Source organism: Salmo trutta, chromosome 14 (assembly GCF_901001165.1).
Source record: "Salmo trutta chromosome 14, fSalTru1.1, whole genome shotgun sequence".
In the NCBI taxonomy this organism is placed as follows: domain Eukaryota; kingdom Metazoa; phylum Chordata; class Actinopteri; order Salmoniformes; family Salmonidae; genus Salmo; species Salmo trutta.
Genome location: NC_042970.1, coordinates 10,445,588 through 10,461,668, shown reverse-complemented (window position 1 = coordinate 10,461,668; position 16,081 = coordinate 10,445,588). Strand labels below are relative to the sequence as shown.

At 45.3% G+C, this 16,081-nt stretch overlaps 1 protein-coding gene and 1 long non-coding RNA gene across 2 annotated transcripts; both read left to right on the top strand.

Moving 5' to 3' along the window:
- Nucleotides 1-1,254: 1,254 nt before the first annotated feature.
- On the top strand, nucleotides 1,255-3,010 carry LOC115207374 (uncharacterized). The gene is made up of 2 exons (XR_003881001.1): nucleotides 1,255-1,700; nucleotides 1,914-3,010. It is a non-coding gene; the product is annotated as an uncharacterized LOC115207374 (long non-coding RNA).
- A 579-nt stretch (nucleotides 3,011-3,589) lies between these two features.
- Nucleotides 3,590-5,709, top strand: LOC115207373 (zinc finger protein 835). The gene is made up of 2 exons (XM_029774406.1): nucleotides 3,590-3,827; nucleotides 4,252-5,709. Exons 1-2 carry the CDS (start codon nucleotides 3,647-3,649, stop codon nucleotides 5,166-5,168), a joined length of 1,098 nt encoding a protein of 365 aa, XP_029630266.1. The 5' UTR covers nucleotides 3,590-3,646; the 3' UTR covers nucleotides 5,169-5,709.
- Nucleotides 5,710-16,081: the final 10,372 nt, after the last annotated feature.

Below are 16,081 nucleotides of genomic sequence, written 5' to 3'. Positions count from 1 at the left end.
TAATGTGTACCTGAACAAAGGGGGGGTCAAAATCAAAAGTAACAGTCAGTATCTGGTGTGGCCACCAGCTGCATTAAGTACTGTAGTGCATCTCCTCCTCATGGACTGCACCAGATTTGCCAGTTCTTGCTTGCTGTGAGATGTTACCCCACTCTTCCACCAAGGCAAGTTCCCGGACATTTCTGGTGGAATGGCCCTAGCCCTCACCCTCGGATCCAACAGGTCCCAGACGTGCTCAATGTGATTGAGATCCGAGCTCTTCGCTGGCCATGGCAGAACACTGACATTCCTGTCTTGCAGGAAATCACGCACAGAACGAGCAGTATGGCTGGTGGCATTGTCATGCTGGAGGGTCATGTCAGGATGAGCCTGCAGGAAGGGTACCACATGAGGGAGGTGGAAGTCTTCCCTGTAGCGCATAGTGTTGAGATTGCCTGCAATGACAACAAGCTCAGTCCGATGATGCTGTAACACACCGCCCCAGACCATGATGGACCCTCCTCCTCCACATCGATCCCTCTCCAGAGTACAGGCCTCGGTGTAACGCTCATTCCTTCGACGATAAACGCTAATCCGACCATCACCCCTGGTGAGACAAAACCGCTACTTGTCAATGAAGAGCACTTTTTGCTAGTCCTGTCTGGTCCAGCGACGGTGGGTTTGTGCCCATAGGCGATGTTGTTGACGGTGATGTTTGGTGAGGACCTGCCTTACAACAGGTCTACAAGCCCTCAGTCCAGCCTCTCTCAGCCTATTGCGGACAGTCTGAGCGCTGATGGAGGGATTGTGCGTTCCTGGTGTAACTCGGGCAGTTGTTGCCATCCTGTACCTGTCCCGCAGGTGTGATGTTCGGATGTACCGATCCTGTGCAGGTGTTACACGTGGTCTGCCAATGCGAGGACGATCAGCTGTCCGTCCTGTCTCCCTGTAGCACTGTCTTAGGCTTTTCACAGTACGGACATGGCAATGTATTGCCCTGGCCACATCTGTAGTCCTCATGCCTCCTTGCAGCATGCCTAAGGCATGTTCACACAGATGAGCAGGGACCCTGAGCATCTTTCTTTTGGTGTTTTTCAGAGTCAGTAGAAAGGCCTCTTTAGTGTCCTAAGTTTTCATAACTGTGACCTTAATTGCCTACCGTCTGTAAGCTGGTAGTGTCTTAACGACCGTTCCACAGGTGTATGTTCATTGTACAAGTATGGGAAACAGTGTTTAAACCCTTTACAATGAAGATCTGTGAAGTTATTTGGATTTTTACAAATTATCTTTGAAAGACAGGGTCCTGAAAAAGGGATGTTTCTTTTTTTTTTGCTGAGTTTAGATAGTCGACTTGGTCTCAAAGAAACTGTTGTCTTTGCTGTTGTTACCTTTGTTTCACTCCAGTCCCAGAAGGTGGCGATAATGCGCCAACTTTGTTGTTGGGTGCGCCCTGAACCGGAGAAGAAGACTTTCAATCGTAAACAACTAGCTAACGTTAGCTGGCTGCTAGTGTGCGTTTCTTTTCGCAAAAATGGCCAAATTAGAGTTGCTAAGTCTGTTTCTCACTGAACGATTAACGTCAGCTGCACAGGATATATATAAAATGGTAGAAGAAACGTTTGCAGAATACCAAGCAGAGATCACTTACGTAAAGAGAGAGAATGAATTTCTACGGAAGCAGTTAAATGCTAACAGACCGAGAAAAGTGAACGTAAAACGAGGTTTGTAGGGCATAATAATGCACTTTTCATTATTGGAAATTTAAGCCATATTTCTGTCTAAAAGAGCATATATCAGGGTGTGAACTAGCTACTGTACTTGTGTTTAGGGGGAGTTGTGACATGTGCAGTGCACGCACGTCCGCTTTAGAATTGTTTTTTTACCAACAAGGGGTCTGTCTGAGATGTTATTTTGTCAACCATCCATAACTGCAGGTCTACGACAGATCACCCGCACTGTCTCTGTAGCAGTAGCTCCCCCAAAGCTGCAGCAGCATTGTGAGCAGGAGTCGAGCCCCAGTCTGGGGAAGAAGCAAGAAGCAAGGACCAGTCAGGGGGAAGAGCAGCTTCAGGAGACTGGAACAACAGAATTGACACCTACACCCACCACTCATTGTTGCAGCAAAGACAATGATCTTGGCCCATCCAAAACATTGCCCCAGATCCAACCCAAGCCCTTACCCTCCTCACCCATACCCCTTCTCCTGGCTCAGACGGCACAGCCCTTCCAAATCGCACAGAACCAAGCCGTCGTCTTATCTCATCAGATATCACCTCTGGTCATTCAGGTTGTAAAGAAATTGTTTATTTGTAAAGACTGTGGGAAGACTTTCCGTTACATGAGTCGTTTGAAACAACACACGCGCATGGCTCACACGCAGGAAAAACCCCACTGCTGTACGTTGTGTGGAAAGTGTTTTCTTACCGCCAGCAAGTTAAAAACACACCAGCTAATACACACCGGCGAGAGACCCTACCTCTGTAATGTCTGTGGTCACTGTTTCAACCAGAGGTCGAACCTCAAAGTACACATGCAGAGGAAACACAAAGATGTCAAGGGTGTGTGACATTTACATTCATTACATTCATATTTACATTTTAGTCATTTAGAAGACACTCTTAGCCAGAGCGACTTACAGTTAATGCATTCATCTTAAGATAGCTAGGTGGGATGATGAAAAGGTTATGTGGGGAAAAAGACAGCAAAAATAAATAAAGTTGTGTGTAAGACACACATCTCCCCAACCCCTACACTCAGGTGTATGTCAGTGGAGGCTGAGGGGAGAACGGCTCATATAAGTCTGGACCGGGGTGAATGGAATGGCATCAAACATTGTGTTTGATGTAATTGATACCAATCCTCATATTCCCCTCCAGCCATTACCACGAGCCCGTCCTCCCCAATTAAGGTGCCACCACCCTCCTGTGGTGTATATCATTTCTCCTCCCTTTCTTCCCTGTATTGTTGTCTCAAATCATAAACTACATTAAAGATGTAAAACAGACTGTTTTCTTTTACAGGCTACAACCTTTAACTTGTGTCATATTTTGGCTCTAATTGCTGGACAGGTCTTGCATGGTAAGATGCTTTTTTGCTCAGCTAAAAAAAACAAATTCAGTCGATCCCTGATAAGTGCACATTGGTTAAGTGCACCAGTCTATACAAAACAGTCTCAAGTCACTTGGTGTGTTCCAGATACACAGACCCACAAATCATGAGAGGATTCATATGTTATTTCAATGTGGGGAAGATGGTAAACACTTTTCCAGGCACTGCATAAGGAGTTGGCTGTATTTTGTATGCAAAATTCACCTGGGTATACCACTCAAAGCTCACTCATTGTAGCCTGTGGTATGTGCCCCAAAATTAACAAGCCCTTTTTAACCTACATAAACCATTTCAAAATATTTACTGTGGTGCTGTCTTCTATAAGAACACCCTGTACAGTAATGAAAAATATGGATTAACGTGTACAATGCATTCATTTTCAGCATTCCTTGAATGCTGAACATGATGTTTGGGTTTGGCCCTATCATATTTAGGGTCTCACGTTTTCCTGTTATTACGGTAACAGCGGGCATTCCCTATCACGTGATCAGCGAGAGCATCTTTTAGGTCCATTTTGGATGATAGCGAAAGCCCTTGTAGCTAGCTACGACACCCGAAAATGACTAAATTGCAGTTTTTAAATGTATTTTTGACCGAGCGGCTTATGCTCGCTGCCCAGGAGATCTATAAATCTGTCGAAGACACGATTTTGGAATACCAAGAGGAGATTGCGCTCAGGGAGAGGGAGAACGACCATCTGAGACGTAGGCTTCGAGACGCTGGGATTGAAATATGGCCAGGTCAGTAGCTACCATGCTAAAATTAGCACGGAAGCCGCACGCTAGGAAACTTAATTGGTCACTAAAGTGTTGTTATATGCATGCATAGCTGTGTAATTAGCGAAAGGGCTCTTGATTTTTTAATATATATATATATTTTACACTGTATTAACGCTTCGAGAGTAGCCAGGTAACTCATGTTTTTCAGAAGGCTAACGTTAGCTAATAATGTTAGCGCTAGCTAACTCAGCTAGCTAGTTAGCCACCTTTGTTCCTTAGCTAGCTAGTTGTTGCGATTTAGACTCAGATTTTCAGCCATCTGTCTTGCTGATTGATTTCTGAAATCGGGTTCCTGTGATAACGTTATATAACGTTTGGTTTATCGTATTTTTCCGCGATCGTAAATCATATCTGACTGCCACGTCCCTCCCACTCTTCCATCCAGACCGTCAGTCCATGGCACTATTGGAGGAGGAGGATGGCGAGCATCCCCGCCGGGAGTGGAGCCCCAGTATGGGCCACGAGGAGCGCATCCCCATCCTGATCAAGGAGAAACGGGAGCTCAGGTACAGCCAGGGGGACGATCAGCTTCGAGGCCACGGCTCCTGCAGCACCCCAGAGTCCATGTTCACCCCTCCCCGCGTCAGCAACGAATACCCCCAGGACCCTCCCAACTCCTCCAACCTGCCCCAGAACCCGTCGGTGGAGAACAGAGAGAGGGAGCCTGGTCCCAGAAGCTCATCCAGGCACGTCAAATCAGAAGGGTCCCACAGAGGCTCATCGTCGTCTTCATCCAACAGCGGCCCGCAGCCCCTGGCCACGGTCAACCCCAACTGCTCCAACGAGAACATTGACATCATCGGGGTGGAGAACGGAGGGCAGATGTCGGCGTCTAAAGGACGAGCCGGCGGGAGCAGAGGTCAGGGCTCCCACTTAGGCAACCAGGGCGCTAATTCCACCGCGGCCGCAGAGTGTGGAAAATCTCCTCTCCAGGTGCACGTGTCGTCGTTCTGCTGCAGGGTGTGCGGGGAGACGTTCAGCCATGTCGGGCACCTGCATGTCCACGTCCAGGTGCACACCCGAGAAAAGCCGTATCGCTGCGGGGTGTGTGGAAAGTGCTGCAGCTCCTCCGGCAGGCTCCAGGAGCATGCCAGGAGTCACACTGGAGAGAAGCCGTACCGCTGCCAGAGCTGTGGAAAAGGATTTACCCAGATGGCCCATCTGAAGGTCCACATGCGTATCCACACAGGAGAGAAACCCTACAGCTGCCCCGTGTGTGGCAAGTGTTTCAGCCGCTCTGACAAAATCAAACGTCACCTCCAGACCCACAGCCGCGAGGGAACCTACTTCTCGGGGCAGTGAGATGAGGGAGACGCCACCGCTGGTGGTTGTTGTTAATGAACGACTGAGTCTCGGTGTATGAATGAATTGCTGATTTTGGGACATTTTTAAAAAGCTAAAATTGCTGCCACTAAGACTAGGCTTGTTTTTTCTCACTCTCGCTCTGAGCTATTCTGTGACTTTCTTAGAATGTTTTATCTCTCCTAAGTAAAAGTTCTCTCTCCATGACATAGTCTCTCTCATTGAAATAGGATTTGTATTGCAGTATAGTCAATTTAGTATGTGTCCATTTTTTTCTTTTTGTACTTGAGTTATTAGCTAGTATTTCCTAATTATTTAGTATTTTAGTAATAAGCTTGATAGCATGATGATAATGAAGTCTTCCGCTATGCGCCTTGAACGGAGTGCATTCAGGATTGCAACAATGCAGCGTTCCAAAACGTGGTCTTGCCCCAGATGATTTGCACCGGGCCAATTTACACCAATTTCAAGTTTCTAAAAGCGATGTTTGTTTTAGAATTTTATTTATTTTTGATAAAGTATATCACAGCTTCTTCTGACACCCTGAAATCTGATTTCCTGAATCACCTGGCTGAAATTGGTAAGCTGTTTTTAGTTTGCGTTTTTTTATGAACACTGGCTAACCGTATGGGTATTGTTTATAAACAGTTGTCCATTCTTTGAGTTTCCAAATATGGATATAAAGTAGACATATTAGCCATTGTTAGTTCGGGTGAGGTCAGGGGTGGGCATTAGGTTTAGCAATAGAATACAGCAGGCAGGGCTATGTTTCTGTACGGTTAGCCACCTAAAGCATCCCTGATATACCCAATGTTAAAGAAGCATTGCCTCTCACTCAATCACACCAACAGCGTCATTGCATTTTGGTACACCAGAAGTATTCTGAACAAAAATATAAACGCAACAATTTCAACTATTTTACTCAGTTCATATAATGAAATCAGTCAATTGAAATTAATTCATTAGGCCCTAATCTATGGATTTCACATGAATGGGCAGGGGCACAGCCATGGTTGGGCCTTGGAGGGCATAGGCCCACCTACTGGGGAGCCAGGGCCAGCCAGTCAGAATGAGTTTTTCCTACAAAGGTGTTTTATTATAGACACACATATCCATTAGTTTCATCAGCTGTCCGGGTGGCTGGTCACAGACAATCCAGCAAGTGAAGAAGTTGGATGTGGAGGTTCAGGGCTGGCGTGGTTACACTTGATCTGTGGTTCTGAGGCCGGTTGGACATACTGCCAAATTCTCTAAAACAACGTTGGAGGCGGCTTATGGTAGAGAAATTAACATTAAATTCTCTGGCAACAGCTTTGGTGGACATTCCTGCAGTCAGCATGCCAATTGCATGCTCCCTCAACTTGAGATGTCTGTGGCATTCTGTTGTGTGACAAAACTGCACATTTTAGAGTGGCCTTTTATTGTCCCCAGCACAGGGTGCACCTGTGTCATGATCAGCTTGTTGCTATTCCACACCTGTCAGGTGGATGGTTTATCTTGGTAAACAAGAAATGCTCAATAACAGGGATGTAAACAAATTTGTGCAAAACATTTGAGAGAAATACGCTTTTTGTGCGTATGAAACATTTCTGGCATCTTTTATTTCCGCTCATGAAATATGGGACTGACACTTTATATGTTACTTTTTTATATTTTTGTTCAGTGTACATACATTTCCAATAGAATGCTGCATTGCATTCTGTGTGGTGCATGTGTTGGATATATCCAACGTATGCATCAAATTGTATGGTAGAGATACGCATTCAGTGTGTTTGCGTAGCAACACAAAATGATATGCAATGGCGCTGTCGGTCTGATCAAGGCATTAGTCACGGTTGCAGAACTGTCTACTGCCACCTGAATTTCAGTCAACTTGTAACTGATACAATAAAAACATACTATTATCACAGAGGAGTCAACACTGAGACTGCTATTCTGCGAGATTAAATTTGACCTTGGTGATGATCATTCTGTGTATGACCACTATCCATCCCCCACCTCTGATGCAGATAGGGTTTATGTGTCAAATGACCTGCCCTACTACAGTATTTAACCAACACGGTGCAGAGAAAGACCAATTCCTCAGCTGAGTCATACAGTATTTTACCCTGTATGTGTCTGTGCTGCTTGTTTCAAGAGGATTGGTCCTGAGCTAGGTGCTGCTGCACATATATTCACTATACTAAATATCTAGTAATGGTGGCCAGTTTGGAAGTGTAAAATACATTTTTTCAGACCCAGATCAAGGTTTCTCCTGGAATAAAAAGCACTTTAGTGTATATTGTGAATGCATTTAATCCAGGAGTAGACTTAATTTAAATCTATCCCTTAGAAGTTTATATCAGATCATTTGAGCAGTGCCCAGCTGAGACCAATGCTCATGAACATGCAGTAGGCCTATGGCCCATACCAGATACAAACCACAGCCCCATCACTTAGGCCAAGTGTCTTGGGCAATGTGGTTGTCACAAGACAGGGCCTTTATCACCTCTCAGGACTGAGGCTACTACAGTAGGCCGTCTAACTCGACCGACATCCCTCCAGTCTCTTTCCCACAGTCTATTCTGGCACACCGCTGCTCCCACACACATTACTGTACAGTGTTGTATCATTGTGTACTAAATGTTATTTTTTAATAAACTAGTAACTGACTACGCTGTCTTTGTTCATTTCTCCATATATAGGCATACTAGCCGAGACATGGCCGGCACTAGAATAAGATGTTTGTTTGCATGATTATTAGCTGTTCAAGTGAACAAATCAACTCCGACTGAACCTAAATGTACAGTTAAACAACTTCACCGACACAGCAGAGTCCCTAAATCCCAAGTCAAGATAAACTACCCAAACCTATCTACGGTTTTTATTTTTTATGTAATCTTTATTTAACTAGGCAACTCAGTTAAGAACAAAATCTTATTTACAATGATGGCCTTTTTTATTTATTTTTATTTCACCTTTTATTTAACCAGGTAGGCCAGTTGAGAACAAGTTCTCATTTACAACTGCGGCCTGGCCAAGATAAAGCAAAGCAGTGCGACACATACAACAACACAGAGTTACACATAAACAAACGTACAGTCAATAACACAAAAGAAAAGTAGAAAAATCTATGTACAGTGTGTGCAAATGTAGGGAGGTAGGCAATAAATAGGCCTTAGAGGTGAAAATATTTACAATTTAGCATTAATACTGGAGTGATAGATGTGCAGATGATGGGGTGCAAAAGAGCAAGAGGGTAAGTCATAATATGGGGATGAGGTAGTTGGGTGTGCTATTTACAGATTGCCTGTGTACAGGTACAGTGATTGGTAAACTGCTCTGACAGCTGATTCTTAGAGAGGGAGACTCTAGCTTCAGAGATTTTTGCAATTCGTTCCAGTCATTGGCAGCAGAGAACTGGAAGGAAAGGCAGCCAAAGTAAGTGTTGGCTTTGGGGATGACCAGTGCAATATACCTGCTGGAGCGCGTGCTACGGATGGGTGTTGCGATGGTGACCAGTGAGCTGAGATAAGGCGGGGCTTTACCTAGCAAAGACTTATAGATGACCTGGAGCCAGTGGGTTTGGCGACGGATATGTAGTGAGGGCCAGCCAACGAGAGCATACAGGTCGCAGTGGTGGGTAGTATATGGGGCTTTGGTGATAAAACGGACGGCACTGTGATAGACTACATCCAGTTTGCTGAGTAGAGTGTTGTGGGCTATTTTGTAAATAACATTGCCGAAGTCAAGAATCGGTAGGATTGTCAGTTCTACGAGGGTATGTTTGGCGACATGAGTGAAGGAGCCTTTGTTGCGAAATAGGAAGCTGATTCTAGATTTAATTTTGGATTGGAGATTCTTAATGTGAGTCTGGAAGGAGAGTTTACAGTCTAACCAGACACCTAGGTATTTGTAGTTGTCCACATATTCTAGGTCAGAACCGTCCAGAGTAGTGATGCTAGACGGGCAGGCGGGCGCGGGCAGCGATCGGATGGAGAGCATGCACTTAGTTTTACTAGCATTTAAAAGCAGTTGGAGGCCACGGAAGGAGTGTTGTATGGCGTTGAAGCTCGTTTTGGAGGTTTGTTAGCACAGTGTCCAAAGAAGGGCCAGATGTATACAGAATGGTGTCGTCTGCGTAGAGGTGGATCAGAGAATCACCAGTAGCAAGAGCGACATCATTGATATATATACAAAGAGTCGGCCCGAGAATTGAATGCTGTGGCACCCCCAGAGACTGCCAGAGGTCCGGACAACAGGCCCTCCGATTTGACACACTGAACTCTATCTGAGAAGTAGTTGATGAAGCAGGCGATGCAGTCATTAGAGAAACCAAGGCTATTGAGTCTGCCAATAAGAATGTGGTGATTGACAGAGTCGAAAGCCTTGGCCAGGTCGATGAATACGGCTGTACAGTACTGTCTTTTATCGATGGTGGTTATAATATCATTTAGGACCATGAGCGTGGCTGAAGTGCACCCGTGACCAGCTCGGAAACCAGATTGCATAGTGGAGAAGATACGGTGGGATTCGATGATCTGTTTATTAATGTGGCTTTCGAGGATTTTAGAAAGGCAGGGCAGGATGGATATAGGTCTATAACAGTTTGGGTCTAGAGTGTCTCCCCCTTTGAAGAGGGGGATGACCGCGGCAGCTTTCCAATCTTTGGGGATCTCAGACGATACGAAATAGGGTGAATAGGCTAGTAATAGGGGTTGCAACAATTTCAGAGGATCATTTTAGAAAGAGAGGGTCCAGATTGTCTAGCCCGTCTAGCCCAGCTGATTTGTAGGATCCAGATTTTGCAGTTCTTTCAGAGCATCAGCTGTCTGGATTTGGGTGAAAGAGAAGTGGGGGTGTGGGGTTTGGGCAAGTTGCTGCAGGGGGTGCTGAGATGTTAGCCGGGGTAGGGGTAGCCAGGTGGAAAGCATGGCCAGCCGTGGAAAAATGCTTATTGAAATGATCTATTATCGGAGATTTATCGGTGGTGACAGTGTTCCCTATCCTCAGTGCAGTTGGCAGCTGGGTGCTCTTATTCTCCATGGGCTTTACAGTGTCCCAAAACTTTTTGGAATTAGTGCTACAGGAAGCAAATTCCTATTTTAGAAAAGCTAGCCTTAGATTTCCTAACTGACTGAGTATATTGGTTCCTGACTTCCCTGATAAGTTGCCTATCTCGGGGGCTATTCGATGCTAATGCAGAACGCCACAGGATGTTTTTGTGCTGGTCAAGGGCAGTCAGGTCTGGGGTGAACCAAGGGATATATCTGTTCTTAGTTCTAAAAATGTTTAATGGGACATGCTTATTTAAGATGGTGAGAAAAGCAGTTTTGAAGAGCATCCAGGCATCCTCTACAGACGGGATGAGGTCAATATCCTTCCAGGATACCCGGGCCTTGTTGATTAGGAAGGCCTGCTCGCTGAAGTCATTTAGGGAGCGTTTGACAGTGATGAGGGGTGACCGCGGACCCATTACGCACGCAGGCAATGATGCAGTGATCGCTGAGATCCTGGTTGAAGACAGCAGAGATGTTTTTAGAGGGCAAGTTGGTCAGGATGATAGCTAAGAGGGTGCCATGGTTATGGATTTAGGGTTTGTCTTGTTTTGTACGCTTTGTACAAATAATAAAACGCAGAACTACAGGATGTTTCTTAACATAACTCTTTATTAACTAGCTACAACTACATGTTCGCCTATCTCCAACCACGATCAACTGACTATGCCCTAACCGTCTGGGTGGTCTTAACCAATCACTGCACAGTAGGATAGGGCGGTAAAATGCATCCAATTATAATTCAGTATGTATTCACATATGAATATTACATCCCCCTTCTTTTAAAACAAAATACAAATGTTTACATATTCTAAGCTTTTCTTTTGAATACATGCTCTGTAGTTTGAACTCAAGGTAAGTAACCATTTATATTGCATAACACACCAACTGAATCAACAGACTCTGAAACAATGATCCAACATACTGTTACTTTTAGAACAAGGGATTCTCAGCAACTCAGCTTTCACTGTAGAAATTACATCTTAACATTTCAAACAAATACAATACCAAAGCATTTCAAGTGAACTTTCAATAACAAGTTTACAGTCTGGAACTCTTTTAGGGCAGCGATCCGCCTACACCCTTTGACATTTCACAGGTCGAGGACAGCTCTGGGCTTGACCTCTCTTCCTGACCTTGTGCGATATGATGTTGAGCATGCTTCTGTGTCAGTCAACAGCTCTTGTGGTGTTGCAGGTAAGTATGGTGTATGTTGTGCTGTGTGTGTGTTTAGTCCATCACGTTCTCTTTCAGGGGAACAGTTCATCTCATCAGTGTGTTGTTCTTTTGTGTTCAGTAAGTGACGACGATTGCTGCGGTACACTGCTCCTTCTGCTGTGCGGACGTAATATGAACGTTCAGTGTCAGCTGGCTGGATGACGACTGCTGGTTTCCAGAGGCCATGCTCCTGGATTCTAACTGACTCTCCGTCGATCAGTGGTGGCAGTGGTCTAGCTGACCTGTCGTAGTATCGCTTTTGTTGTTGTTGTCTCTGTGCACGTTTTCCATGCATTTCATTGTAGCTGACGACCTCAGGTTGCAGCTGCTGGTTGGTGCTGGGAAGGATTGAGCGAAGTCTGCGGCTCATCAACAGCTGGGCTGGTGATTTGAAGTTGTCAACTGGAGTGTTGCGGTATTCAAGGAGACTGAGGTAGGGGTCTCTCTTGTCTGCTTTTGCTTTGTCCATGAGTGATTTAGCAATCTGCACAGATTTTTCAGCAAGGCCATTACTTTGAGGGTAATGTGGGCTTGTGGTGACATGTGTGAACTCCCATGCTTTTGTGAAGGATTCAAACTCATTTGATTTGTAACAGGGCCCATTGTCAGATATTAAAGTCTCTACAATGCCATGCCTGGCAAAGGCTGCTTTTAGCTTGTGTATCACAGCTGCAGATGTGGTGCTGTGAAGCTTGTCGAGTTCGAAGTATCTGCTGTAGTAGTCCACTGTTACGATGTAGTCCTCGTTGTTCCAGGTGAACAGATCGGTTGCCACCACCTGCCAGGGTCGGTCTGGGATACAGTGAGGTAACATTGGCTCTTTGGTGTTTGAGGGGCGTCTTTCAAGACAGATGGTGCATCTACCAACAATGTCCTCTATTTGTTTGCACATTCCAGGCCAAAACATAATGTCCCGTGCTCTCTGTTTGTACTTTTCCATGCCCATGTGTCCAGCATGGATCTTTGTCAAAATCTCTTCTCTGAGACTGGTAGGAATAATGATTTTCTCTCCTTTGAAAATGATTCCGTTGATCTGTGATAGTTCATCACGATGGTTCCAGAATTCTGAGACGCTCTGAGGGCATTTTCTCCTCTCCTCAGGCCATCCATCCTGTATGACTTCCCTCAGCTGTGTGAGTTGAGAGTCCTTTCCTGTTTCTGCTTGGATCTCCTTCAGTTTTGTGTCACTAACTGGTAAGTTGCTGTACACAGTGTGTACTTGCATGTCCATGCCTTCACTGAGGCTGCTGTCCTTGTAGGTAAGAAACTTCCTGGAGAGTGTGTCTGCGACAGGGATGTCTTTGCCTGGACGGTGAGTGATTGTGAAGTCGTATTTTTGTAGTTGAAGGATCATTCTCTGTATCCTTGGCGGGGCTGCAGCTAGTGGTTTCCTCATGATTGACTCAAGGGGCTTGTGGTCGGATTCCACAATGACTTGTCGTCCATATACGTACTGATGGAAACATTTACATCCGAATAGAATGGCATAGAGCTCCTTTTCAATTTGAGCGTAGTTGATTTCACAGTCTGTGAGAGATTTGGAAGCGTAGCCGATGGGCTTTCCTTCTTGCAGTAGCACTGCACCTAGTCCATACTTCGACGCGTCCACTTGGAGTCTGAGCTCTTTGTTGGGGTCGTAGTAGGCAAGGATTGGTCCTGGTTCTCTCGTGATCAAGTCTTTCACATTCTGGAAAGCAATGTCGTGTTGCTTGTCCCAAAGAAACTCACTGGACTGCTTTAGCAGTTGACGCAGGGGTGCATTAGCATTGGAGAGGCTGGGTGCGAACTTGGATAAGTAGTTGACCATGCCAAGCACTGTTTCCAGCTCTGCACGGTTTTTTGGTGGCTCCATTTCTTTTATGGCTGAGATCTTCTGTGGATCTGGCTTGATTCCATTCGCTGTGAGAAGATGTCCGAAGTAGCTGACCTCTGTAGCGCCGACTGTGCTCTTCTCTGGGTTGAGCCGGACTCCTCTCTCGCGGGATCTTTGCAGCATCGCGCGGAGGTTTAGGTCGTGCTCCTCTTTGGTTCGACCATAGACAAGGATGTCATCCACAATTGCCACAACTCCGTCGAGGCCTTCGTACATTTCGTCGATCTTTCGCTGAAACTCGTCTTGGGCTGAGATAATCCCAAAAGGCAGGCGACGGAACCTGTAGCGTCCAAACGGTGTGTTGAATGTTGTGAGCTTAGATGACTCTTCTGTGAGCTTGATAGCCCAGTAGCCTGATCTAGCGTCCATGACACTGAAGTAGTGTGCTCCCACTAGCTTGTGTGTGATGCCATCTAGCGTCGGTAAAGGGTAATGGGGCCGTTTGATAGCCTTGTTCAAGTCTCTTGGGTCGAGGCATACTCGGAGCTTGCCTGTGCGTGGTTTCTCCACCACCACTAACGCGTTTACCCAGTCGGTCGGTTCTGTAACCTTGGTGACTATGTCAGATTGTTCCATGCTCTCCAACTCTTTCTTCAGACGGGCACGGAGAGCAAGGGGAATCTTTCTCGGGGGGTAGACCACAGGGGTTGCGTCTGGGTCAAGGTGAATGGTACATTCTCCTGGGAATAATCCTATTCCTGTAAAGACATCAGCAAACTCCTCCAGTACATTTCCTGTCTCTACTGGTGCTGTCACTGATAAAACTAGCTTGATGAGGTCCATGTCTAAACATGCTTTAAGACCTAGCACTGCAGGTGCTCTAGTGTCAACAACGTAAAAGTCCAACATCATGTCACTTTCCTTGTATTTGCATTTGAAAGTGCATGTGCCTTTTACTGGGAGCTGTTCACCACCATAACCAGTCAGTCTGCGCATGGTGGGCTGTAGCTCGCACTCAGATGTCAAGCTGCGGTACTTACTCAGAGGAATAATGTTTACTTGTGCACCAGTGTCTAGTTTGAACTTTAGCTTTGTGCCTTGTGTTCCTATCTCAATGTCAGCAAAGGCTTGCTCTGTCTCTGATATGTGACTTTTTTGTGTCACTGAATCAATAAACAGTTCATCATCATTTGACTCTTTGATTGACATTTCATCTTCACTCACTGTGTGTACTGTTTTTCCACGGTAAGCTCTGCACACTTTTGCAAAGTGATTCCATTTACCACATTTAGTACACTGTTTGCCTTTAGCTGGGCAATTTCCTTGTTCGCCATGCACTTTGTATCCACAATATCCACATGTTTTGGGGCGTTTTGAGTCTGTGTCGCTCTGTTTTGGAGTTATGTCTCTCTCCGTTCTGAAACGCGCTCTCTGGGCACCGGAGGTGTGCTTTGATGTCTGCCTGACTGCGCGCACTGCTTGTTCACGTGATGCGCTCGTGCTGCGGCGCGAAATGGTTTTCATCTGAGCCGGTGCTAGCTCGTGAGATCTGGCTATGTCGATAGCTTTGTCCAGCGTTAGCTCAGACCCAACATTCAAAAGTTTCTCTCTCACTCGCGGTGAGTGTATTCCAAATACGATACGGTCCCTGACCATCTCATCCTTGTTTGCATAATCACAGTCTTTCACAAGCAGACGCAGCTCAGTCACAAACGGTTCAAAAGACTCGCTAGCTCCCTGTACTTTCTCATGGAATTTGTACCTAGCGAAAATTGTATTAGTCTTCGGCACAACATATGCTTCAAAACGATCGTAGTATGTTTTCAGTACCTTTGATTCAGCCTCGGTAAGTGTCCATGTGTTGTAAATATCTCTCCCTTTTTCACCGATCCAGAGGAGCAGGTAGCTACATTTTTCCTCTTCTCCTCTTTCCTTCAGAGGACCCGTGAACATTAGCTCCACATGCTGTTTGTACTTACGCCATGCATCGGGTAAGTTTGTAGACTCCCAGTCCATTCGAGGTGAAGGAACTCCAGAAAAATCCATCTTTTAAGACCATTTACTCTGACACCATGTCTTGTTTTGTACGCTTTGTACAAATAATAAAACGCAGAACTACAGGATGTTTCTTAACATAACTCTTTATTAACTAGCTACAACTACATGTTCGCCTATCTCCAACCACGATCAACTGACGATGCCCTAACCGTCTGGGTGGTCTTAACCAATCACTGCACAGTAGGATACGGCGGTAAAATGCATCCAATTATAATTCAGTATGTATTCACATATGAATATTACAGGGTTGTACCTGGTAGGTTCCTTGATAATTTGTGTGAGATTGAGGGCATTTATCTTAGATTGTACCAAAAGGCAAAAGGCCTCCTGCAGGGACGGGGTCCTAGGATTTAGAAAAAAATACAATATAAATATAGGACAAACCACACATCACAACAAGAGAGACACAACACTACAAAAAGAGAGACCTAAGACAACACAACAAGGCAGCATGATAGCAACACATGACAACATGGTACAAACATTATTGGGCAAAGTCAACAGCACAAAGGTCAAGAAATTAGAGACAGCAATACATCATACAAAGCAGCCACAACTGTCAGTAAGTGTCCATGATTGAGTCTTTGAATGAAGCGATTGAGATAAAAACGTTGAGGGGCTAGTGGTTGATTTTGGGATTCGTGGTATAAGTACCACGCACATGCTGGAATAAATGTGTCGGTGTATCAAATCTTTTTTTTTCTTCCATATGCTGATTGATTTGTCTCGGATGGATGATACAATTATTTGATTTCTGCTGCCCCATGTTCTTAAGTACTTACGGTAAC